Source organism: Hydra vulgaris, chromosome 09 (genome assembly GCF_038396675.1).
Source record: "Hydra vulgaris chromosome 09, alternate assembly HydraT2T_AEP".
Taxonomy (NCBI): domain Eukaryota; kingdom Metazoa; phylum Cnidaria; class Hydrozoa; order Anthoathecata; family Hydridae; genus Hydra; species Hydra vulgaris.
In genome coordinates, this window is record NC_088928.1 from 35,981,965 (window position 1) to 36,008,185 (window position 26,221).

The 26,221-nt window shown below is 29.5% G+C and overlaps 1 protein-coding gene across 1 annotated transcript in view; it reads left to right on the plus strand.

The window, feature by feature from the left end:
* The first annotated feature begins 12,984 nt into the window (after nt 1-12,984).
* LOC100213760 (protein white) overlaps nt 12,985-26,221 on the plus strand; it is an 85,053-nt gene continuing 71,816 nt past the window's right edge. Inside the window, exon 1 of the mRNA XM_065805540.1 lies at nt 12,985-13,378. Within this exon, the coding sequence (XP_065661612.1) occupies nt 13,169-13,378 (210 nt within the window). The 5' untranslated portion in view covers nt 12,985-13,168. The remainder of the gene's footprint in view (nt 13,379-26,221) is intronic.

Below are 26,221 nucleotides of genomic sequence, written 5' to 3' on the forward strand. Positions count from 1 at the left end.
TTAAAGTGTATACCAAACAATGAAGAAAAATATTAGCTTTTCTAAAGAAATTAAAGTTGGTGAATTTATTAACAAAGATGACAAAAACGTTGAAATTAGGCGTGATCTTTGTTTCTTAGATAGTTATAGATTTATGCCTTCTAATTTAGATAGTTTATCAAAGAATTTAACAAAAGATCAATGTAAGGACACCGGAAATTATATGCAGGTAAAAAATTAGATTTGTTACTAAGAAAAGGTGTATACCCATATGATTGGGTTGATTCTATTAATAAAATTTTTGAAACACAATTACCACCAAAAGAATCATTTTTTTCAAAAAGATGAAGATATAAGTGATGATGATCACATGCACAAGTTGTATGGAACGAGTTTAATAGTAAAAAATTTAAAATTACCATGATTTGTACAATGTTTCAGATGTGCTGTTACTAACTGATGTATTTGAAAATTGTAGAGATGTTTTCATGAATTGTTATGAATTAGATCCCGCTTGGTACTACACATCACCAGGATTAGCTTGGGACGCAGCATTAAAGAAAACAAAAATAAAATTAGAATTGCTGAGTGATTATGAAATGATACTGATGATAAAGAAAGGGATAAGAGGTGGAATTAGTATGATATCTAATAGATTAGGAACTTCTAATAATAAGTGCATGGGTGATGCGTATGATCAAAGCAAACCATCGACATATTTACTGTATTTTGATGCTAATAATTTATATGGGTGGGCAATGAGTAAATCATTGCCTACACATGGTTTTAAATGGATGGATGAAAACGAGTTAACAAACTGAAAATCAATTTCCTGTATACTAGAAGTTGATTTAGATTACCCTAAAAATCTATATGATGATTGTATTGAAAAATTAGTGCCTGACTTGATAATTAAGAAAAATTATGTTCTCCATTATAAAAATCTTAAACTGTACGAAAGCTTAGGATTAAAGATTACAAAAATTCATAAAGTTTGAAAAAAGGGCATGGTTAAGTGAACACATTGAACTAAATACAAATCCAAGAACTAATGCAACTAATGATTTTGAAAATGACTTTTTTAAACTCATTAATAATTCAGTATTTGGAAAAACAATGGAGAATATTAAAAACAGAGTTAATGTAAAGTTGGTAAATAACAAAAATGGAGTTATTAAATTAGCATCAAAACCTAATTTTGAAAGTAGAAAAATATTTGATGAAAACTTAATAGCAATACATATGGTAACCTGGGGCAAAGCGAGACACTTTATTGGAGAATGTTCATAACTTGAGAAGAATCAAGTTTCACAACAAGAAATTTTGCAGTCCACTAGCACATTATGTGTCTAATGATCTCTTAAATATTTGTGATGATAGGTTATTGCATTGGTACATAATTAAATTCAAAATGACAACAACTACTCTGCCTCACTTTCGATCTAATTAGATATGAATGCAAATAAAAACACAAAAGTATCATTTTATAATGTAATTTTTCCTTTTAAATCAAAAAACATGATAGGAATTAAAAAAAAATTATTAATAAAAAAATGCATATGCAAAGTTTCATGTTAGTCAAAAAATTTGAATAAAATCTTTTCACATAAAAAGCAAACATCGTTTAATGTGCAGTCTTTGTGTACCCAAACAGTACACGCACAACAAGCTATCTAGTCAACTTGGGTACCATTGCACCATTTCCCTTGACAAACTGGACAAAACCATTCCTCTTCATTGTTTACATCTTTTTGAATTAAGCATTTCTTTAATTTTCTTTTCTTTTTGTTCTTTTTTATATATATTTTTTTAATTTATTGTCATTGTTCTTTTCCAGTAAATTTTTTGTCTTATTGTTCTTTTTTTCTTTTTCCTACTGTTTTTTTCTCGTTGTTCCTTTCAAGTAAAATTTTTTTCCTATATGGGGAACTAGTTATAATTTTCAGCTAATTTTCTTTTTGGAGGATAAAGTTTTGGAATTTGAAGTCTTCAAAAGAACGTGATGAAGTAGCAGTAGTCTCTGAAAAGCTTTCAATTGGCTTTAATTTATCATGACTCATTAATTCTAATGTAGGAAACTCTGGCTGCTGTAAAACTTCACTTTCTTTTTTGTTATCGCGTTTAAAGTGAGTTTCATGAGGTATGGATAACCTGATTTTATTACTATTATCACTAAAAGATGTCCTTGGATATTCATTTTCTAACAAACGCCGATTAAATGGGACAATTCCAGTTGCTCTAAAACTTGAAGTAGCATTTTCCATATAGCAGCACTTAAATATGCTTCATTAAAAATTTCTCCAAGATTTTCTATTTGTATTCGTCTTCCTGAATAATTTTGCATCCATCTCATACATGCTTGATTAAAAAAGTTTTTCAAAAGCTCAAAAAATGCACGGTCCAATGGCTGAAGTTTATGAGTTGTGTGTGGTGATAGCGATAGCAAAAACAATCCATTGTCACGAGCATAGTCTATAAGTTTTAAACTTTTGGTATGAGAACGATGACCGTCAAATATAAGTAAAACTTAGTTGATCAAGGTGCATCGCACATGTTTAACAAAATGTTGTATATATTCAAGAAATAAATTAGTATTGACCCAGCCATTTTCTAAGCATCCTTGAGTAGTTCCAACTGGAGTATTATCTGTGAGTAATAATTTCTTTTTTTTGCGCTTAAATATCATCATGGGTGGTGCATAATGACCAACAGAATTACATGCACATAAAATTGTTGTTGTGACTCCTTTTTCCCTACTTGTCACTGATGAAACACATTATTTTCCTGTAGACGAGATAACTTCTAATGGCTTATGGACGCATGACAATCCAGACTCATCACAATTAAAAATTTGATGTGGCTCAAAGTGATATTTATCTAACAAATTCTCTAAATTACTAAAGTAGATTTTAATATTATTTTTGTTCAAACCAAACACTCTGTTTATAGAAATTGCTTCTGATTTTCTTAGTGATAAATCAGGATGGCGTTTTAAAAAGCCTTGCACAAAGTCTTCTCCTGCTAATTTACGATCTTTGTTAAAAGGAATTCAATTTTTTGTAATTCAATTTTTTTTTGCAGAACTCAAATACTATCAATTTAATATCCATCATTGAGAGACCATAAAATGAATTGTCCATATCTTTAATATACTTATTTAGATCTTGTTCTTGGTTATCAGAAAGCACTTTTCTAAATCTTCCAAGTAAAGTAATGTAAACTAATTTCAAGTGAAGCCTTTTTAACACGCCGTAATAGCATTTTTCATGTCATCTTCGTTCCAGTTAGCTTGATTAGTTTTTCTCTTGCAGTTTCTCATATAAAAACTTTTGGTCACTAAAAAGTTATGTTATATTCTTTTAAAGTTTCTAATAAAATTATTAACTTTTAATTAAAATAAATTACTTAAAATTAAAATAACTTACTATTAAAATTATAAACTTTTACATAAAATTCTTTCATAAAATGATGATATTGTAAACGTTTACATTAACGATTTATAAAGTTTATAAACTTGCTACCCTAAACGTTTACTTTGACGATCTTTTTCAGTAACTAGCGTTGTCGCACTTTTCCCGTAAATGTAAAGTTATATACTTCTTACATATCTTTGAAACAAAATAATCTGACATAAAAAGAAGAATGGCAGCTGAAAGACAACAAATAAACGATTACAAACTCAATATTATATTTGTTCTGGGGTAAAAAATGGCAGCGTACGTGGGTTTTTTCAACATAAGAAAAAAAATTTAATTTTGATTTTTCAATAAAATTGACGCAACTCGCTTTAATAAGCTTTAAACCCACTTTTCTGTGTCATAATATATGAAAACACTGATGGAAACTACTTTAAAACATAAAAAAAAAAATGAAATTTTTAATATAGTTAAACAAAATTACTGAATCATTTCAAAAAAATTCTATACAAAGCTAGAAAAATTAATTGTCTCACTTTGCCCCGGTGTCTCGCTTTGCCCTAGGTTACCCTATGAAAAGAACAAAATTACTTTATAACAAACTAATTTACTTAGGTATGTGTATATTAGATTTAAGCAAAACTCTAATTTATAATTTTCACTAAAATTACATAAAGAAAAATATTCTGATCGAGCAAAACTATTATTCACAGATACAGATTCTTTAGCATATATATTAAAACAGAAGACTTTAACGCAGATATTTCTAATAATGTTGAAAGCAAATTTGAAACAAGTGAATTTAACCCAAAGCACCCAGCAATCAATAATGTAGGTTTTAAAGTTGGTGCTAAGAAGAAAGTAATAGGAATGTTTAAAGATGAGTCTGGAGGAGCACAAATTGAAGAATTTGTAGGACTAAGATCAAAGTTCTTACAAAGTACACGGAAAAGATAACAAAAAATGTAAGGGAGTAAAGAAAAATGTTGTTAAAAAATATATAACACATGAAGATTACAAAGATTATTAAGTAAGAGGAATCGTATTAGGAAAATGAATGTAATGAGATCCCATTTACATAAAATTTACACAGAAGAGGTCTATAAAATAGCATTAAGCAGAGATGACGATAAAAGAGTTATTTTAGAAGATGGCATACTCACATTAGCATATGGGCACTACAAACTTAAAGAAGGAAAAAACAATAATTTATAAGTAAAAACGGAAAAGATTATTAACAATTATCATAAACTTATCAATGTTGAAGGAATAATTTTACCAAATGAGCCACTAACAAATTTTCAGTTAATCAAAACAGCAAAAAAACTAAAAATAAAACATTTTAAAGGTGTATTTGTAAGAGACCAATTACCTAAAAATACACAAAGAAAAAAATGTGGAATATTAAATACAGGAGAAAGGGATTTCATTGGATTTGCTTGTACAAAGATGGCGACAAAAAACTTTGACTCTTATGCACAACTGCTACCAGTCGAAATTGTTAATTACTTAAAAAGCCCTGTTTATTATAAGAGTAAAAGTGTTCGGTTTGGAAATACCTCATTCTGTGGACACTTATGTCTATATGTTTTAAAAAAGATGAAGGATATGATTTTTGGAATATTATTAATAACCTATGGTAATTTAAAAAAAAAAAAGCTTTAATATATAAAAATGGCTGTTGATAAATTCGGACGCAGTAAAAATTCAACTACAAATCAAGTAACAAATGATTTAACAACATCTCAAGCTACTAACTTGTTTATTAGGAGAGATGGACAAAATAATGCAACTAGTAATATTTAGATGAGTTCTAATAAATTGATAAATGTAGTAGAACCTACAAACTCAAATGACGCTGCTACAAAAAATTATGTTGATAATATAATAACTAATCCTAGCAGTTTACAAATAATACCAAATTCAAGATATACATTCATGGGAGTAAAATCACAGACTCTTGCACCACATAAAGGTGCTGATGGATCAGCAATGCAATTTTTATTCAAAATGGTGGTCCTGGTATTCTCAGAAAACTATGGTTAGCAATTACAGAAAAAAGTGCTACTGGAACTGTACCAAGTATTTTATTTATAAAAATATACGCAGATAATACACTTTGCATAGGAAATTCTTTTTCTTCTACAGATATTAACGGAATAAATAGTATATGTTTAACCACTGATTTTTTATTTTCTTCACTTGGTGGACCATATTATGCAAACTCTTTACAAGGTTGTAATGCATCAACTAATACTGGATTAGGAGGATACTTTACACTTGATTTACCATTTAAAGCCTATCTAGCAATTGAATTGCTCAATAAACCTGGTAATGCACTAACATATTTGCTACAACCTTTTATTACATTAAGTCCATCAATACCACAATCAATTTCATCAATTAAATTATACTCATCAACATTTAGATATTTGAATACAGTTTATGGTAGAGAATATATATTATTGGATACTGTGGGTAATAATAATGGTGTTTATTTAAAATATGCTAGATTTCATGTTGTTGGTGCATCTGGAAATTGGTTGGAATCAAGAGTACGCATGTATGACGCACTCAATTCTCCTGTAAATACTAACTCTGTTATACAACCTTGGACACCATATAAATTATAGTAATTATTCAATATTTCCTGGATATGATGATAATAGTTCATGTTTTTAATGTTCATCTGGTTAAGAAAATTTTTATCTTTCTTCATATAACGGTGCTTATGTAGCCTCATTTAATAATATATCATCTACACCATTGTATCAATCAAAACCAACAACTGATTCTACAACTACTATCTCATTTTACGTAAACTATACCGATTCCATGCCGAGCGTTACTAATGGAAGAAGATTAGTGGTTACATTAAATTCTGGGGATGAACAAATCGGACAATCTGGAAGTTTTTATGCTTTTAAAAGACAATTTTACTATTATGCGTACCTATATTACATTTACGCTTAAGCTTAAATTGAGCTATATTACATTTACGCTTAGGATATAATTGATTAAAACTTATAGATTGATCATAACCATAATGTTTTGGATAAAGCTAAATTTTTTAACCATGATTTATAGTTTGCTTATAACCATAATTTCTGGGACAAAACGCATTTTTAGTGCCACACTTTTTTTTTTAGCCCAAAACCGTTTTTTTTCTTTATACTTATTTTTCAAAATAAGTAGCCTTCTCGACTATAGTCGCCTCGGCCTTAGGTAGGTAATATCTTAAAGAAAAAAAACTTTATTTTTCAAGTAGTCTGAAAAACTTTAGTCTCATAATTATATTAACAAATTTAAACTGGTTATTCAATGTCATGAAATTGTTGTAATGGTTACCGGAAATAGTTAAGCTACCTTTGTGCAAAGTTTAGCTTTGATTTAATGAAAATAAAGTTTAAGCAGTCTAAAATGTAAAAGGTGTGACAACTAACCCCGCTCTCCACTACTTTTTGATAGTTGTTTAAAACTTATCTAGTCAACTTTTAAGAAAGTAATCCATTTTGATTGCCGTGGATCGAAATGTAGTTTGTACATTTCAAACCAACAGTAATTAAAGTTTGATTGAAATGTACAGTTGATTTGAAATGTAGTTTGCATTTCAAAAAATACGAACTAAATTTTGAAATTTTCCTTTTTTTAACGCAAATGCGCCATTTTGACTTTTATTTTTTATTACTTTTTTTTAAACATCTTCACTTCCAACAAGACTGCAAGCAACCACTAATTAAAGTTGGAAGTTACTGGAAGAGAAAAGATGAAAATTGTAGAGCAAGATAACAATTGAAGGACGGCTTAAAGGATTGCAAATTATATGAATCAGGAAAGCAAGATAAAGGAAACGAATTCCAAAGAGCTGATGTTGGAGGAAAAAATCTAGACGAATAAGCGTTTTTGGAGCACTTATGAACAATCACAGAAAAAGGATGAGACTTAATTGAATGACGAGTAACACAAGAATGAATTTTAGTAGATGGCACAAGAGACACTATCTCTATAGAGCAGTGCCCATTATAGTATTTGTAAGAAAGAGAAAGAAAAGCAACATTACGACGATGTGATAATGGTTGAAGGTTAGCTGCAAGAGCAGGTCCAACTATGTTTACAATGCGTTTTTGTACCTTGTCTAAAAGAGAAAGGGCATCATTACAAGATCCGCCCCAGATATGGCGACAGTATTCTATTCAAAGCCGGATTTGGAATTTATAGAGATAGAAAATAGAATCTGAAGTAAGAAAGTGTCGAGCTCGATAAAGAGATGCAACCTTAACCGATGATAATTTTGCAACTGATTTGATATATGGTTTCCAAGAAAGATTGGAAGTAAGAGTTAATCCTAGAAGATGAAGAGTTAATGACTCATCGAGTACATCACCGTTCATAAATATAGGAAGATCTAAATTATTGCGATAACGGTTGGCTGGAAAATATTGAGTTTTATCTGTATTGAAGTTCACCAGCCACTATGATGCCCATGCTGTAGCAGAAGTGAGATCCTTTTCAAGCTCAAATATCCCCTCTAAGCAATCAGAGAGTGTTGGTTTCTTATCACGACAAGAGTAAATGGTAGTGTTATCAGCAAACAATGCCACCTTAGATGTGAGAATATCTGGAAGATCGTTTATGTAAATTAAAAATAGTATAGGGCCAAGAATAGAACCTTGAGGAGCCCCTGAAGTTACAGAATAAGAAGAAGAGTGCTGTCCATCGAGGACAACATTTATAATACGATTGGAATGGAAGGATTCAATAATCTTAAAGTTGTTACCAAATACACCATAAGAAGAAAGCTTATGAAGAAGACTAGCATGCCAAACTTTATCAAAAGCTTTTGAAATGTCAAGAACGATGGCCTTAATCTCTCCACCTTTATCTAATGCACGATAAAACCTATCAGTTATTACTGCTAGCAAATCAGCTGTAGAACGAGAAGATCGAAATCCATATTGATGGTCAGAAAGTAAGTTATTAGATTCAAGATGAGAAATTAAGTATTTGTTAATTAAAGATTCAAAAATCTTGCTTATATAGGAAGAAGACTAATGGGACGGTAGTTAGATGAATCAGATCGCTCTCCAGAATTTTTGAAGATAGGGATAACAGATGCCGCTTTCCAGCAGGCTGGAATACAAGACTCTGATAAGCACTTGTTGAACGACAGCTCCGGAGAACACTTCTGCAAGGCAATAACAGGTATGTTGTCTCGGCCACAAGCTGTAGAAGAGTGTAGGCAGGAAATCACTTTAGATACAGAAGCTGGAGTGATACGAATGTCAAGCAATGGATCAATCTGTTTGTTGGCAATATCAGATAGAACGCAACTAGTGGAATCAAGAGATAATATTGATAAAAAGTTTTCAGCGAACAATTCAGCTTTGTCTTTAGGTGAGGTGATAAATTCTGAACCATACAAGAGAGGTAGAATTAAAGATTTTCCCTTATTATTAACACTATTAAAGATTCCCCAGAAGTCATGAGAGCCTATTTTGTGAGATGAGATACGAGATTTCATGACCTGAGAATAGTGGGATTTGGCTTTAGACAAAATCTTTTTACAATGGTTTCTAGCAGTAATAAACAGACGTCTGTTTTCTGGAGAATTGTTTTGCTAATATATATGGAAGTAATGGTTTCGATTGGCAATCGCAGCAGCACAGTGTGAGGAAAACCGTGGAGGAGAGTGAGGCTTGACCTGGAATTGTCGCGAGGGAACAAAAGATTCCATGCCAGCCTGAATTCACGAAGTTATGTAAGAAGCACATTTGTTGATAGGAAGACAAAAGATTTCTACCCAAGGGCCATCACGAAGAAAATCATGGAAAAAATCCCAGTCAACTTTACTGTAGTTGTAAGAGGTACAATAACAGGGTAATTCAGATGATGAAGAAGAATGAGATATTAGTTTTAGAGAGATCAAATTGTGACCAGAAGCACCAATGAGTGAATGTGGAGAAACTGAGCACTGACTAGGATCAGAAACAAGACATAAGTCAAGTAGAGAAGGTAAATGGTTCGGGTTGTCTGGAAAGCGAGTTGGAAAGTTGACAATTTGAGTTAGGGATTAAGAAAGACAAAAGTTGTGGGCTTTAATGCCTACAGAATCACTGACACTAGAGCCAAGCCATTCAGAGTGGTGAGCATTAAAGTCACCGACAACAACTATATTAGCTGATGGATAAAGAGAGAGGGTTTGGTCAATATGATCAGAAATAACATCAAAAAGAGTGCAGTCTTAAGATGAAGGAGAGTGATGTAGAACAAAGAAAAAGGCGATAGAGTAAAGTGGTGCTAAACAAAAGCACATAAAAGAATAGTCTGTGGATTCAAAACTTGTTTCACGACAAATGGGTGAATTCTTACAAATGTAAATGCCCATGCCAAGTATGTGACTATTGGAGTCTTTACGAATTAAACGAAGATAACCATCAACACTAAGATCACAAGATGAGACAGCCGAGCTCAAATTAGTCTCACAAAGAGCAAGTAGGTCTGGTGAACTTTGCAAGAGATAAGACTTAACAGAAGAAAAGTTACTTCAAAGACCACGAATATTAGTAAATGATAGGTTTAGAGAGCTTGGTGATGATGATGGTTTTTTGTGTTTTATAGTTTTTGTGAATTTATTCATTTTTAAATTAGATTGAAGAACTTGAATCAAAGCATAGATAGTACTCAGAACACTGTTTAATAGCCCAAGCAATTGCCTCATTTCTACTAATAAACCCTAAGCCGTAACAAAGGGCTCCAAATGTGGCCTCCGCAATGCACACCAAAAGTACAAACAGTGACACCATCCATGCGCAACATGGCACTGTTAATACTTTGATATTTTTCAGCTGTTGATGGAATCAGCCTCTCTGAGAGCTACCACAGAGTTCGGGAAACCTGACTACCAGCCGGCCTCAGAACCATAAAACTGAGTTTTAAAGCTGTCACTTATTAGGAGATAATAGAATGAGTTGCCTAGTCATAAAAACAGAGGCACAAGCAAAACCCATGCATTGAGTGAAGAAGATCCAGCGCTTAACATACTAAACTTGAAACAATGTATTAAAAATACATTTGCGCTAGTCTACTAGATGAAGAAGTGGTGCGAGGCTGGGCAATAGATAGAATCTGTTTACCCCTTAAGTCTTTGCCTAGGAGGCCTTCTACAAGACAGTAGCCGGATGTGTTTAACATCTGCCCAAAATGAGTATTTTTATCGAGATACCATCTCTAGTCTTTACTCAACAAAGAGCAAGGGGTGTTTTAAGGCTGGGGGTGTTTTAAGGCAGAGTTTGCATCTCCTAGCCTTTGCCTAAAAAGGCGTATCCTACAAGGCAGCAGGACATGAATCAGATTGTATTGGATTACATGTTATCAGTAGCAGGATAACCTGACCTGACCTGGAACTTGCCACTAGAATAGTAATACCTTTAAGACTGTGCCACGATTTTAAATGATTTTCGACTTTGTTCTACTTCCAACTAGTCTATTTTACCTCCTTGGTATCATATATGGTACGGGAGACCGGTCTTATTCGGGAGCAGTGGTAAATTGACAAATTTCGTATAACTTTAGAAAAATCATACTTTCTAATTGATTATTTTATTGTACACTGTAATACTTTAGAGATTTGCGCATGCGTATATGATTATTGCAATTTATGTGTTTTTGAAACAAAAAAAATGACTTTTGGAAAACCGCTTTCATTTATTTTACAAAAAAATATTTCTTGTGAGGAATAAAATTTTTAAAGATTTTAAATGATTTACTCTTTTAAGTCTGTTTATTTTTCAATAGTTTCATGATTTGAGCTGTTTATTGAAAAAAAAAGAAAACAGTTAGCAATTATTTTGCTTGGCTAGATGGCTCTGATCCTATACTTACTATAAAATTTAAAAAAAAAAAGTTTTTAGTTATGACATTGATCTAAAGCTCTTTATTAATTTTCATTCTATTTGAATCATCGTTCCTTATAAAACATTCAAAAAGGTCTTTATTTTTTAATTTATTTTTTCTCAAATTTTTATATATACTTGCTTTTCTTTTCAGTTTCCTCATTTCTAAAAACCTGACTACTTCCTTCGTATCATAAAGAAGTTTGTCTATTTCCTTAGTATCATTCCCAGAATATAAACAGCACACTTAACATTTTGATTGAGATCCAGTTTTTTCTCTCGTAGCCTTTGATCAAGTATGTTTACTTTTTAGAACCTTTTTTACCCTCGGTCAATTGCACTGGATGAGTAATCTTTTTTTCACACTCGGTCAATTACACTGAATGTGTACATGTCCAAGGTGAGGATGTAAAAATTTGTTCAATTTTGAAGACTCTTTATTACATGAGATAATTTTAAATTTACAAAGCGTAATGTTCAGCAGTTATTCTATTTTTGTTTTCTACGAAGAAACAATTTTTTGGGCTGTCTCCCAGCGTAATTTTTTGTGTCTTCTAGTGTAACTATTCAAGTATAATTATTTTTCCTGTGTTTAAGTTATCTTGTTTATTTCCGCAGGAAACTTGAAAATAGCAGTTGATCTTTTTCACTAATAAAGAACCAAGTCTGCTGACTGTACACAAAGTTCTCTTCAAAAATCAACCTCAATAAAAGTTAATCAATTGATAAACGGTTGGACACAGTGGATACAAAACTCTAAACATTGTTTCTTCCATCTTTAAATGTAACTTTTCCTAACATATTTTAAAGTAATTTTTTTAATGAGAAAACATTCTTGCATTCGCAGACTCCTCCTCAGGATACCTATAAGTTTCGGCACTTCTATAGGGCTAACATCCTTACTTCCTCCAAAATATTTTGAAAGTCTTGATTCTTTTTTAATTTCAGTTACGTTTATTCATTGTTATTCATGTCATTCATACGTTATTTATGTTTATTTCAAACCAATACCAGCAATCATAAAAACTAAAAGTAAAACTTTTTTAAATAAGAATAGTAATGTATTCATCTAGAGTACATACAGAAAAGATTATATACATTACATACTTTGAACGTAATGCACATAACTTAATTGTACCTAATGTACACCATAATCTTTTATGTATGTACTCTAGATGAATACAATATATCACATGCATAAATGTTTTTGTTATTACACATAGTGTCCTAATTTATAAGATCAGTGCACTTTAGTGTTATAAAATAGTACTCTGATCAAAGCGCTATTCAAAAAGTTAAGAGAGATATCGCGGAGTATCAATGGATATAATAAAATTTTTAATAATTGGTAATATTTTATAACAGTTCTCACCCTTAAATTTATTTTTAACGCACAAATAAAAATGTCAAAAATTATAATTATTTTTTCATTTGAAAATCAGGTGTTAAGTTTTTTGAAAAATTTAATGTTGGATTTTTTTAAGTAAAAACTTATGCAGTCACGACAATAGGATAAATAAACGTTAACATTTTTATTTAAATTTATGCTTTGCATAAAGTAATAAAATTTTTATTGCATATGCAAACGATTGTAATAAATTATAATTTATTGTTTCTATAAGAATATTGATGCGTTATCTTTATTAAATTCAATAAATTAGCATGCATGTATAATTATAATTGTTTTAATAATCTTTATAACTAATGTTTTGTTATTTTTAAGAATTACATTTCTGCGTTATTAAAGAACTAAGTTATAAAACATAAGATATAAAACATAAGTTATAAAACATAAGAAATTTATTTTATAAAAATATTAAGTAAATCTATAAGCAAAATTATTTGTCGAAATTTAGTTTTGGGAAAAACAGTTTTGTTGGAATGACTTTGCATAATCATTTGGATATCGAGACCGAAGCAAATGTTGCTAACACTCATTTTCAAAATGATGCTAACAAACCAATCTCGCAAGATACGTTCATTGATGTTGATCTGAAATCTTCAGAAATATCAAATAACAAAAACAATAAAATAGTTGACATTGTTTACTTTAATCCCGAAACCGAAGAAAATTTTAGTGTTGCAGATAAGGTATATACTTAACCCTGCTTTTTTGTTTGTTTGTTTAGCTTTGTTAGGAATCTTTGGGACCTAAAATGCCCTTGCCATGTATATCTTTAAAACAGTTTAACTTTTCAAGTCAAGTTTGACAATTCATAGTTATTTTTTTTGAAAAATTGAATTTGCTATCTTTATCAACGTTAAATTAATCGCTGTTAAACGTTGAAAGTTCGAAACCTCCCCAATTTTGAGAGAGAGAGAGCAAGAGAGTCAGTAAGAGAGAGGTTAGGGGTTAAATTATTAATGCAAATAATCCTTTTATTTGCAGTATTTGCGGAATTCTCGTAAACGATCTCTATCATATCCTCGTAGTAGCTGGCTTAATCTGTTTTTTCACTCAGCAGCCTTGTACGTCAAGGCTCGTGTTTTGATGTTTAAGGGGTGATTTAATAAGAGTTTTATTTAATTTAATTTTTTTCTAAAAAAAAAAGTTGCCTTGAATGTAGCGCGGCCCCTCCGGCATCAAGGAGGTGAGCGCAGTTAAAAAACTGCTGTAAATAATTACGGTAAAACTACTAAAAATACTTTTTTTATCTTTTAAATTTTTGATCTTTTTAACTTTTTTTTTTTTGTCTTTTAAAATTTTGTTCTACCTTTAACAATTATAAAAAACGTCAATAAAATAATTTCGGGTCGAGCCTCACAACAAAATTAGAATCACAACATAAAAACCTTTTTTGAATTATGGCATCAAAATCATCATTTTTGAATTTAAATAATTTATAAATTTTGAATAAGATAAATGGCTTATTCTCAACTTTTAAATGGCGAGAAAATGATTTTTCTACAACAATTTCAAAACAAGAAAAAAATAATTATATTAAAAATAATTCTTTTAAAAATTTTTCAAAAAATGAGAAAAAAAAAATCCATAAGTTGTATTATGAAGATTTAACTGTTTAATAACAAAACAGTTAAATACCTTAACAAGGTTTGGGAAGGTTTCGAACTTTCAACGTTAAACATTGATTAATTTAGCGTTGATAAAGATAACAAATTCAATTTTTCAAAAAAAAATGAGTATGAATTGTCAAACTCAACTTAAAAAGTTAAACTGCTTAAAATGTTAAACAGTTAAAATTTTCAATAAAAATGTGCAGCTAAATTTGCTGGTCATTGTATGGTTTGTGGTGCAGTTTGAGCTTCAGATAAGTTGCAGGTCTTTAGTCAAGTAAGTAACTTGGCTTGAGTTAAATGATCATTTTAAGACTCAAAATAATTACTGTGTCTCACATCAATACTCTAAGGTGTACACATTTGCATAGTTAAATTTATTGTTGTTAAAATAATGCTAGCAACTTGGTCAACTGGTCTATCAGTTGTTACTGATTGAGATATATTCATGGTCTATAAACAGGCTAGGATTCTATGGCACCATGATTTATCCAACCTAAATTAATAGTTAGTCTCTAACAAATTAAATACTAATGCCAGTAAAACTTAAATAATCTTTTTCGAATTAAGTCAACCTAAAATCTACAAACACCTAAATTTTAGGCTGTTAAAAAAGTACTTAAAAAATCTTGGAAACAAGATGTCAATTCTTTTTCTCTCATCCTAATTTATCTACTTATAGAAGCTAAAGTTCGTCAAAACGGTACACCATATTACGAAGTACAAAACGGTACACCATATTACGAAGTACAAAACGGTACACCATATTACAAAGTACAAAACGGTACACCATATTACGAATTACAAAACGGTACACCATATTACGAAGTACAAAACGGTACATCATATTACGAAGTACAAAAAAGTACACCCTATTACGAAGTACAAAAAAGTACATACTATCATCTATAGGCTTTGTCCCACATGATGACAGCCTACTAGTACCACAACTACAACTAATTGTAAGTGTACTTTTCAACATACTGTCCAAAAGTCTTAGATTTAGTTTAATTAAACGTGAAGTATTTACTAAGCATTTGTTGTTTAATGAAGTTTTTAACGCTACTGTTATTTATTTCAATGCTGAAGTAGCAATTTACGCATTTCGTCAAATACGCATTTTTAAAATCCGCCCTTTTAAAAACACTAATTCATGTATTTTTTTTTAAGTTTTGAGATGATTTTTTGTTGATAACAAGTAAAAATTAATAAACGAGAGGGAGGGAGTCTTAATTAACCTGAGGAAGGGTTGGAAAAATTTCCAAAAATTAATGGACGTTTTCTCCGTTTAATAAGCACTTAGGAGTACATAAATAAATATTAGAAAATCTAAGAAGGTAAGACTTTTGTTATATTGGGTTTTGCTTTAATATTATTATGTTTGTTTTTGCTTTATATTAGTATTCGTACTAATGGTGAATAAACATAAAAATACCATTGGCAACCTTTTCATTTTAGAATATATACTGTTGTTGCTGTTATTGTTAATATTACCTTTTTTATGAATATATTTTCTAAATATAATTTAAAATACTGCATTTATAAGAATAAAGTATGGTTACAAATATTCACACACAAAAAAACTTTAAGCTAAATAGTAATCATCTTTGACCTTCCACCCTTTTTATAGCTTTCTATTCACTCACTGACGAGTCCGCATTTTTTGATTTTTTGATTTTTTTTTTTTTTTTTTTGTGGAGGCCAAAACTTTTTGAAGCAATTCTTTTGATCGTACAGCGCTGAAATTTTACAAATAATCTTTTGCCGACTAACAATAGCTACATTTGTTACATTTGATTCAATAAGTATTTTAGATTTACGATGCCCCACATTCCCGTTGGTTAGATCTGGAACTCCGAAAAAAATATCGGAAACCGAGAGGGCATCAAAAATGTGTTAAGTATCAATATAAATTTAATTAAAAATTTTACAAATATTCCACTTGTTAATTTCAGACAAATAAATATGCGTCCAAAAAAGAACAAATACATCAACCGAGAAGAAGACCCAACCAACATTTAAATTAATAAAAAAAAATATGCTCCAAATATTTTTGTTAATTATTATATACAGAATTCAAAATAAATTTTTATTGAATATTAATCATAATCAATAAGTGTAATAATTCAATTTTATCAAGACTAAAAAGTAGAAAGTAAAATAAATAAAAAAACTTTTTAAAAATAGCTTTCTATTCAATCGACTTAAAAGTAGAAAATAACTTTTTTCTGTTTCTGGTATTCGTGGAAATCATGCACTTAGTAATAATCACTTTTGTAAAGCCAATACTGGAAGACATTGAAGGCAATTCATGTACGTATGTAAACAAACAAACTCATCGAAGTAAAGGAATAGAAAGTTTGGCGCCTTTTAAGTCAAATGCTTTCAAAATCAAATTCGTTTAAAATGTACATAAAGCTAAAGGCGCCAAACTTTCTATTCCTTTACTTCGATGAGTTTGTTTGTTTACATACGTACATGAATTGCCTTTAATGTCTTCCAGTATTGGCTTTAAAAAGAGATTATTACTAAGTACATGATTTCCACGAATACCAGAAACAGAAAAAAGTTATTTTCTACTTTTTAGTCGATTGAGTAGAAAGCTATTTTTAAAAAGTTTTTTTTATTTTTTTTATTTTTTTTAACCTTGAGATTTAATTTTAAACAAATCCTTGAAAAACGTAAATGCCAAAAAAAAAAAAAAAACTGTATTATAAGCGTAATAATAGCACGGAGCGGTGCATATTGCGGGACACTTAAGAAACAAATGCTAGTTGCGCATAAACTAATTATAAGTAACGCTATTTTTTATAAATTTTTTAAAGTTCATTGATACAAGAAAATGAAGAAACAAAAAAACAATTTCTAACGACAAAGTCTAAAGTAGCAAATTTTTCATGCTTAAAATAAGTATAAGCCGGCACCGAAATATAAATGCGAACATTCTTGGTTTGATTAATAATTAAAATTATTAATCAAACCAAGAATGTTCGCATTTAATACTCTTAACTACTAGCTTAAAGCTTAAGAGTAAATTAAAGAATCTTTTTACTTTACGTTTTTAAAATTTACCACAAGAATTTAAGATCAATCGTGAGAATAGTTATTTAACCGTGGTCTAGCTGTTAAAGTTGGAAGATCAGTAAACATAACATTAATATTAAGAAATCAAAAACATAAGTAAATATTTTCTCTAAAAAGCTTACAACATTATTTCTAAAATTAAAAAAAAAAATTTGCTTTCTCTGTAAAGATAAAATGAATCTCATCTTGAGCGTATCGAAATATATAACGAGTATCATAGTTTATATAACATCATAACTACTAGTATTTTGGCTAATATAACCAATGGAATTGGTTATCCACATCATGTGGATAAACATAAAATATTGATGAAGCAATAAATTCTTAAACATTTTGTTACGAGGGTGCTAAGTTTTATAAAACAATAAAATATAACAGAATATCAACTAGATTACCACTAAATAAAAATAAATAGCATTGTCAAACCTGTATAAATATTCCTAACCAAAAGCATTCTCAAGAAACTCAGTAGTCTGACCGTGAAAATGTTTATACTATCTAAGGAACCTACTCGTGTTAGGCAACTTTTCTCTAAAAAAAACATTTAATCAAATTTATTTACATAATTAAAGGAAGATAGTTATGAGCGAAAACAATTTTGCGGAATTAATTTTTGAGACTGAGATTTTTTTTAATACACATATAAACACACTAGACGCATAATCTGTTTAATCAAAAATTTAGTTAAATGGTTTTTTTGAGTCATGGTTACGTCAATGAAATCTTTAAGTAAACAGAAATGTGCGGTAATAAAATGTTATTGCAACCCAATTCAGAATGATCATCAAATCGCCTGCGTTTCCTGTTGTATTTCAACACCGTAATACTTATTCAGCATTTCAGTTGTAAAAATCGAAGCACTTTTTATTGCGTAAACATGAAGTGTTAATGTTAATAAATAACCATAAATAAAAATTATATTTATCAGTTTCGAAAACCAAGAACAAATATAAAATGTAATTATTTTTACATTAATAGTTGTATAAAAAAAGGTGAATAAATGACCTAACACAAACACAAGTTTGTGATTTTCGATACTGAAATGATAATTTATTAGGTGCTCTCGAAAAGTAAGCATTTCGAGCTCCTTTCTTTTAGGGGGATTTTACCAAGAATGACCTCCCCCCCAACCCCCTTCCCCAAACACCACCGAGTTCGAACAATTTGCGAACTCGGTGAACTTTAAAGAATAATTATTTCTGTAAAATATTTTGAGTTTGGCGTTTATATTAAACTTTTACATGTTAAAAACAACCTTGCTAGAGAAAAAGTTAAATATATACTTGCTTATACTATAAGTTCAAAGTATATTCATACTGATGTAGATTGAGACTTTATATAAATCTTTCATTTTTAAGAACCTAATAAATGATATTATGGTTGCGCTCAATTTTGTATTGTTGGGTTAAATTACATAACAGGCTGCGTTCTTGTAATGTTATCGAATTCATCATCTTAAAACGTTTTTCATAAGCTTCTTTTTTAAGAAATGGTATGAGTTAGGTTGCACTTGGCTGAATTTTTTCAATTTTGCCAATACTGTTTTAGATATCAATACCAACTTATACCGCGTACTCAAGATGTAGACTTACGAACACTGTAACATCTTTATCTAACCATATTTATATAAAATTACTTAAAAGTTTGTTAAATTAAACCAAACATTGATTTCGATTTAAAAATTGCTCTATTATTTGCGAAAAGAAATTCTTTTGTTTTTACAGTAGATGCAACTATGTCTTTTCATGCCTTTTTTCAACCATGTCTTTACTTTTGACAATATGATAGAGTGTGTTTTAAACCATTTCGAAATTATATAGACTAGTAAACTAATTGAATTTCATTATGAAAACTAAGCAGACAGAAAAAAGATTCTCGATAGAAGGACCTTGCAGAATTTAAAGGATCAGTTGTGGTGACCAGAATACGGCTATTCTTTTTTATACAACAATATCAGAGAAAGGAAAGATCGTTTGAGTTTTTTTTTAACGAAGATCGAAGACCTGATAAAAAATTCCAAAACCAATTAAACAGCTTTTCAACTAAGTTGTGTAAGAAATTCACAATAAAACTTTATGGAAAAAACATACGTATGTTCTCCTAATGAATAATTATTAGGGGCCAAAAACAACTTTCAAAAAAAAAAATTAAAGTTGTTACTCTAAAAAATAAAAAGTATGTTTAAAAACATAGCAACGTTAACAATTTGTACTATTATTATAGTACACAGTAGCGGATCCAGCATTTTTTAATCTTTGAGATAGGTAACTTCCAGACATGGAGCTAACTCCAAACTTTTTTTTGTGTTTATACTTATATCAAATAATGAGGGTTTGCAAAAAATTGCGGTGATTGGAGGCTGGGAACAAAAAAGCCCCAAAATTTTTGCTACACCTGCCCCAGACGTGAGAGCAACAAGTTGATGAAATATTTTTTGTATTATTCTTAACTAGACCTATATTCATCAATAATTTTTAAGTTTCATAGTATAATCTCTCAGCGTTCAAAAGTTATGACCGTATAAAAATTACAACCCCCTCAAATTGAGGGGGGTTTAAACTTTATATGATCATAATTTTTGAACGCTGAGAGATAATACTATGAAACTAAAAAATTATCGATGAATATAAGTCTAGTAGAGAATAATACAAAAAATATTTCATCAACTTGTTGCTCTCACGTCCGCGGCAGGTGTAGCAAAAATTTTGGGGCTTTTTTGTTCCCAGCCTTCAATCACCGCAATTTTTTGTAAACCCTCATTATTTGATATAAGTATAAACATAAAAATGTTTGGAGTTAGCTTTATGTCTGGAAGTTAGTTATCTCAAAGATTAAAAAATGCTGGATCCGCCGCTGGTACATATTAACAATTATAACTTTTACAAATTTTAATAATTAAGAGTTTGTACTATCGTTATAGTACAAACTCTTTAAATCTTTTTAGCTTTAATAATAATCTTGATTAATGCTTCTGTGAACAACTTTTTATTTATTTATATCTAAAAAGTTAAAAAAAACTGCGTTAACTCATAAATAATAAAATAATATACACCTATATTAAGTGGCAAATATGCCGTAAAGTTTAAACGCAAAGTAAAATGATAAAGCTTTTGAACACAATAGCATTATTATTGATTTTTTTTAAAGCGAGTTATTGTTTACTATAGTAAAACAATAAATCGCTTTAAAAAAAAATTGTCTTGACGGACCTCGAGGTAGTGGTGTAGCTTTCTACATTCCTGAAGTATTTAACTCTCATGAAGTTAATCAGTTCTAAACAAATCTTCTCGAACATGTTTGGTATTTGTAAAAGTTAATAATACACATATAATTGTAAGTAGAGACCAAATCATATCAATTATATATAGAGACCAAATCAAATCGCTTGTAGATAGAGACCAAATCATGCTAATTTAATAATGTCACTGAATCCTTCAAATTAGCTCATAGCTTAATTAGGAAGCCCTACGATAACTGCTTGATAGTTAGCTATTTTAACTTCTATAATATAAAGGGGTCCAATGATGGTATTAATCCTTTCAACCCAAACAGTTCTACCGAGAATGATTTCTGAAATATTTACCAGAATAGCCTCTTTACACAACATACCACTTTTTCTACCTCCAGACAACATATTAATTGAGAATTACAACATATTATTTGAGGCTCAAATAATATGTTGGACTTGCTAATTATCTATTAATTAACAATAATTCTATTTTAAACTTGTCTCTTAATGCGATACTAGGTAATAACACTATGAGTCACTTTAGTATCCCTTTGAGAATATTAGTTTCAGAACCGTTTTTCGAAAGTAAACCTCAATTGTCTAGTTACAACAAAGGTGATTAGAATTCAATATCAAAATTTATTTCATCAATCAACTGGGACCTTTTATTTCAAATAAAACCGCGGATCAAATGTTCATTTTATTAATTTCTTACAATTGTACTGGTTGCAAATTTTTTATCCCAAGATTAATTAAACAGCAAAAAAGAAATGATCCTTGTGTTACTCTACATAATAAAAACCTCATCCGAGCAAAAAAATCCATTTCAAATGTTCAACTAAATGAAAGAATAATAACATAACTATATAATGAATAATATAAAATAGCTGATCTGACCCATAAAAATACGGGTCTTTATAAGTCTATTCCACACTGATCTTTTCTATACTTTTTTCTTATATGTTTACCCTAGCTTTCCAGACCCATAAAATACGGGTTTTTACTAAACCTACCATTTCTATACTTATCTATTCCACACCGATCATTTCACCAAAGACATATCAGTTTTTAAATTAGGAGCCCTTATTAGACCACACCTTAAATATGCTATGTCTATTTAGACACTGCATATTTAAGGTGTGGTCTTATAATCATTTTATATAACTTGAGAGCAATATTTTCATCAATAAAATTAAATGTACTTTTTTAGCGTGCCAAGAATTTGTAAAGGCTTTGGTTAACTGTTTGCTCTACTTGATAAAATTATAAAAAAATCATCTCAAATCACGTTCTTTAGTAGAGCTTTGTAGGCATCGGTCAATACCTTTTTATTTTGTTTGCTATTTATTCTGAAATATCTTATTTTTAACATCAGTCTGTTGTGAGGTATACAATCAAAAACTTTAGCGAAACTGTGATAAATTGCACCAATAAACTTAATTTATTTAACAATATAAAACATTTAGAGCTTTCAATAGTAAACAAAATTCAAGATTTGAATTGAGAGTTCAGAAGATCAACTCTTTTAGAAAGAACTTCAATTATTCTCGCTGAAGTCTCTTTCAGAGAACGAACTCTATCTTTAATTTTTATTTACTTGTTAATATATTTGTAGACGAGTTTTGGGTTGTTCTGAGATTTTTATATTATTTTATTTTAATGTGTTTTTTTGGCTTTAAATATTTCAGCTATTACGGAACGATAAAAAAGATTGCAATCTATATAATAATGCTAAACTTAATAGTAGTAGTGTTAGTAGTGCCCTTTTGAGCATGTTTGACACAGAACTCTTGGTGGCCATTGCAACCGAGGCGAGAAAGAGCTGTTTTATAAGAGAACGTGAATGAAACTGTATGCAAATATCTAACGTTCGTAAGCTTCAAATTATGTAATGTTAAAACATATTAAAACTTATATCAAGTTTATAGTTTTTCTTTCACTTAAAAACTGCATTATGTCAACCTCTCCTTAATTTTGATCTATAGCATTAATTTTCGTTAAAAAAATTATTATATAGTTTTTTTTAACAAAAATTAATTGTTATATAGATTTTTAAAAAGGCTAAAAATTCTAAAAATATCAAAAAACAGGGCGAAATTTGCTGCGTATGTGTCATGATTAAAATACTTATGTTATTTTAGTTTTACATTTCAAGTTTTTTTACAAATAAGTTGAGTTCGTGCAAGGAAAATGAGCATACGAAATGTTTATATATAGAATATAAAATCTATAGAACTATGAAGTTGCTTTGTTATAGCATTTTGAATAACAAAAATTAAAAAAAAAAAGCAAGCTGATGATTTAAACCTGCCACGCGGCGACCTCAACTATTTTTTAAAACAATAAGGGGGTTTAAAAAGTATGTTTTTAATAAAAACACAATTGAAAATTCAAATTTTATAAGTAAAATAAACCATTTGAATAAAATTGTCATTTTTAAAAATAATTAAAAGTTAAAATTATTTAATCTTGGTATAATAAGGAAGCTTAGAGTTTTACTGCTATTTTACCAAAAAAGATCAGAATTTTTGCTCGCAGAGTCCTAAGTTAAATAAAAATTCAAAATAGCGCATTAAGTTTAATGAAGGTTGCTACTTAAAAGAACTGAAGATCTCCTTCTTTTTTAAAATTAAATTTAGAGTTGCGTAATTTATTTTTTTGCTCTTAAAGCAATTTTTAAAGGGAATTATTTTAGGTAAAATAATTCCCTTTGAAAATTTTACATAAAATAATTTCCTTACCTAGAATTTGTTTGTTTTAAAATTTTTAAAAATATTGAAGCAAACAAATAATGGGTAAAGAAATTATTTTATGTAAAATTTTCAAAGGGAATTATTTTACATAAAATAATCTTTAAAAAATTGCTTTAAGAGCAAAAAAATCAATGCGCGCACCTTTTCCGCATACCTAGAGCTTATAAGAGATTTATAATTATATTTTTTTCTTTTCCTAAACGCATATCATTGGTAGCTCAGTGGTTTAGTGTGCTGTTATCAGTGTTGCTTTGGGGATTAAAGACCTTCCCTAATAAATTTTCGTGTATAGCAATATTTATAGCAAAATTTTTATTACAGTATATATTTATAATAATTGTAGATATGTTTATAGCGAAAAAAAAAAAATTCAGCAAAAAAGTTTTCTAATTGTTTAATAAAATTCAAAAGTTTTCACACGATTGTTCCATATACTGCCTGCAAACTCAACATATGCTAAAGACGTTTACATTTACGCAACGCTTTACAAATGGCAGAACTATGATGATCTTAGATCACAGGCCCGTAGGAACAAAAAATATATTGCGGGGAGATGGGGGGAGGCGATACTACTGGGTAGGTCAAATAGTAAAGGGTCAAAAAATATTGTTAAAGGAACTTACGCCGAAAATACGAATAACCATTTAATGTCTAATCTATCCTTTTTTTTTCTTTTAAATCTTAATTTGTAATTGTTTGCTCTTTTCTAAAAACTAACTTCAAAACCATTTATTTGAAAAATTATTTGGGGGGAGCGGGGGTCCAAATGCTCCTGCTGACCCCCCGGTTGCTACGGGCCCGGACCAATGAAAACTATAGACTATACATCGCTAAGGGATCGTCCATAAATTACGCAACTCTAAATTTAATTTTAAAAAAGAAGGAGATCTTCAGTTCTTTTAAGTAGCAACCTTCATTAAACTTAATGCGCTATTTTGAATTTTTATTTAACTTAGGACTCTGCGAGCAAAAATTCTGATCTTTTTTGGTAAAATAGCAGTAAAACTCTAAGCTTCCTTATTATACCAAGATTAAATAATTTTAACTTTTAATTATTTTTAAAAATGACAATTTTATTCAAATGGTTTATTTTACTTATAAAATTTGAATTTTCAATTGTGTTTTTATTAAAAACATACTTTTTAAACCCCCTTATTGTTTTAAAAAATAGTTGAGGTCGCCGCGTGGCAGGTTTAAATCATCAGCTTGCTTTTTTTTTTTTAATTTTTGTTATTCAAAATGCTATAACAAAGCAACTTCATAGTTCTATAGATTTTATATTCTATATATAAACATTTCGTATGCTCATTTTCCTTGCACGAACTCAACTTATTTGTAAAAAAACTTGAAATGTAAAACTAAAATAACATAAGTATTTTAATCATGACACATACGCAGCAAATTTCGCCCTGTTTTTTGATATTTTTAGAATTTTTAGCCTTTTTAAAAATCTATATAACAATTAATTTTTGTTAAAAAAAACTATATAATAATTTTTTTAACGAAAATTAATGCTATAGATCAAAATTAAGGAGAGGTTGACATAATGCAGTTTTTAAGTGAAAGAAAAACTATAAACTTGATATAAGTTTTAATATGTTTTAACATTACATAATTTGAAGCTTACGAACGTTAGATATTTGCATACAGTTTCATTCACGTTCTCTTATAAAACAGCTCTTTCTCGCCTCGGTTGCAATGGCCACCAAGAGTTCTGTGTCAAACATGCTCAAAAGGGCACTACTAACACTACTACTATTAAGTTTAGCATTATTATATAGATTGCAATCTTTTTTATCGTTCCGTAATAGCTGAAATATTTAAAGCCAAAAAAACACATTAAAATAAAATAATATAAAAATCTCAGAACAACCCAAAACTCGTCTACAAATATATTAACAAGTAAATAAAAATTAAAGATAGAGTTCGTTCTCTGAAAGAGACTTCAGCGAGAATAATTGAAGTTCTTTCTAAAAGAGTTGATCTTCTGAACTCTCAATTCAAATCTTGAATTTTGTTTACTATTGAAAGCTCTAAATGTTTTATATTGTTAAATAAATTAAGTTTATTGGTGCAATTTATCACAGTTTCGCTAAAGTTTTTGATTGTATACCTCACAACAGACTGATGTTAAAAATAAGATATTTCAGAATAAATAGCAAACAAAATAAAAAGGTATTGACCGATGCCTACAAAGCTCTACTAAAGAACGTGATTTGAGATGATTTTTTTATAATTTTATCAAGTAGAGCAAACAGTTAACCAAAGCCTTTACAAATTCTTGGCACGCTAAAAAAGTACATTTAATTTTATTGATGAAAATATTGCTCTCAAGTTATATAAAATGATTATAAGACCACACCTTAAATATGCAGTGTCTAAATAGACATAGCATATTTAAGGTGTGGTCTAATAAGGGCTCCTAATTTAAAAACTGATATGGCCTTGGTGAAATCTGTTCAACTCAAAGCTTAAGACATCTTCAAGTTTGGAGGTTTAATATATACATCGAATCATTTAGGGAAAAAGTAGTTATACATTGACTAAGGGTTTGGGTTAAAGGCAGCGATAGAATTAGAGTTAGGAGAAAATTTCCGCATTTTATCCTTGTCAACAATAACATAAAATAAAATTGTAGCACTGATGTTAAATATGACATTATTAAGGGACAACGTTGGTGCAAAGCATTTTGTCTAAACCTAATAGCTTTTGAAGCAGAAATAGCAATTTAATTAAATTTAAAAGGTGTTACAGACCATATTGAAGCTATGAAGACAAAAAAAAAACTTTAATTAGATTGTCTACTCATTAGACTTACATAGTGTTTCTATCCCTGTAATAAAATACATGAAT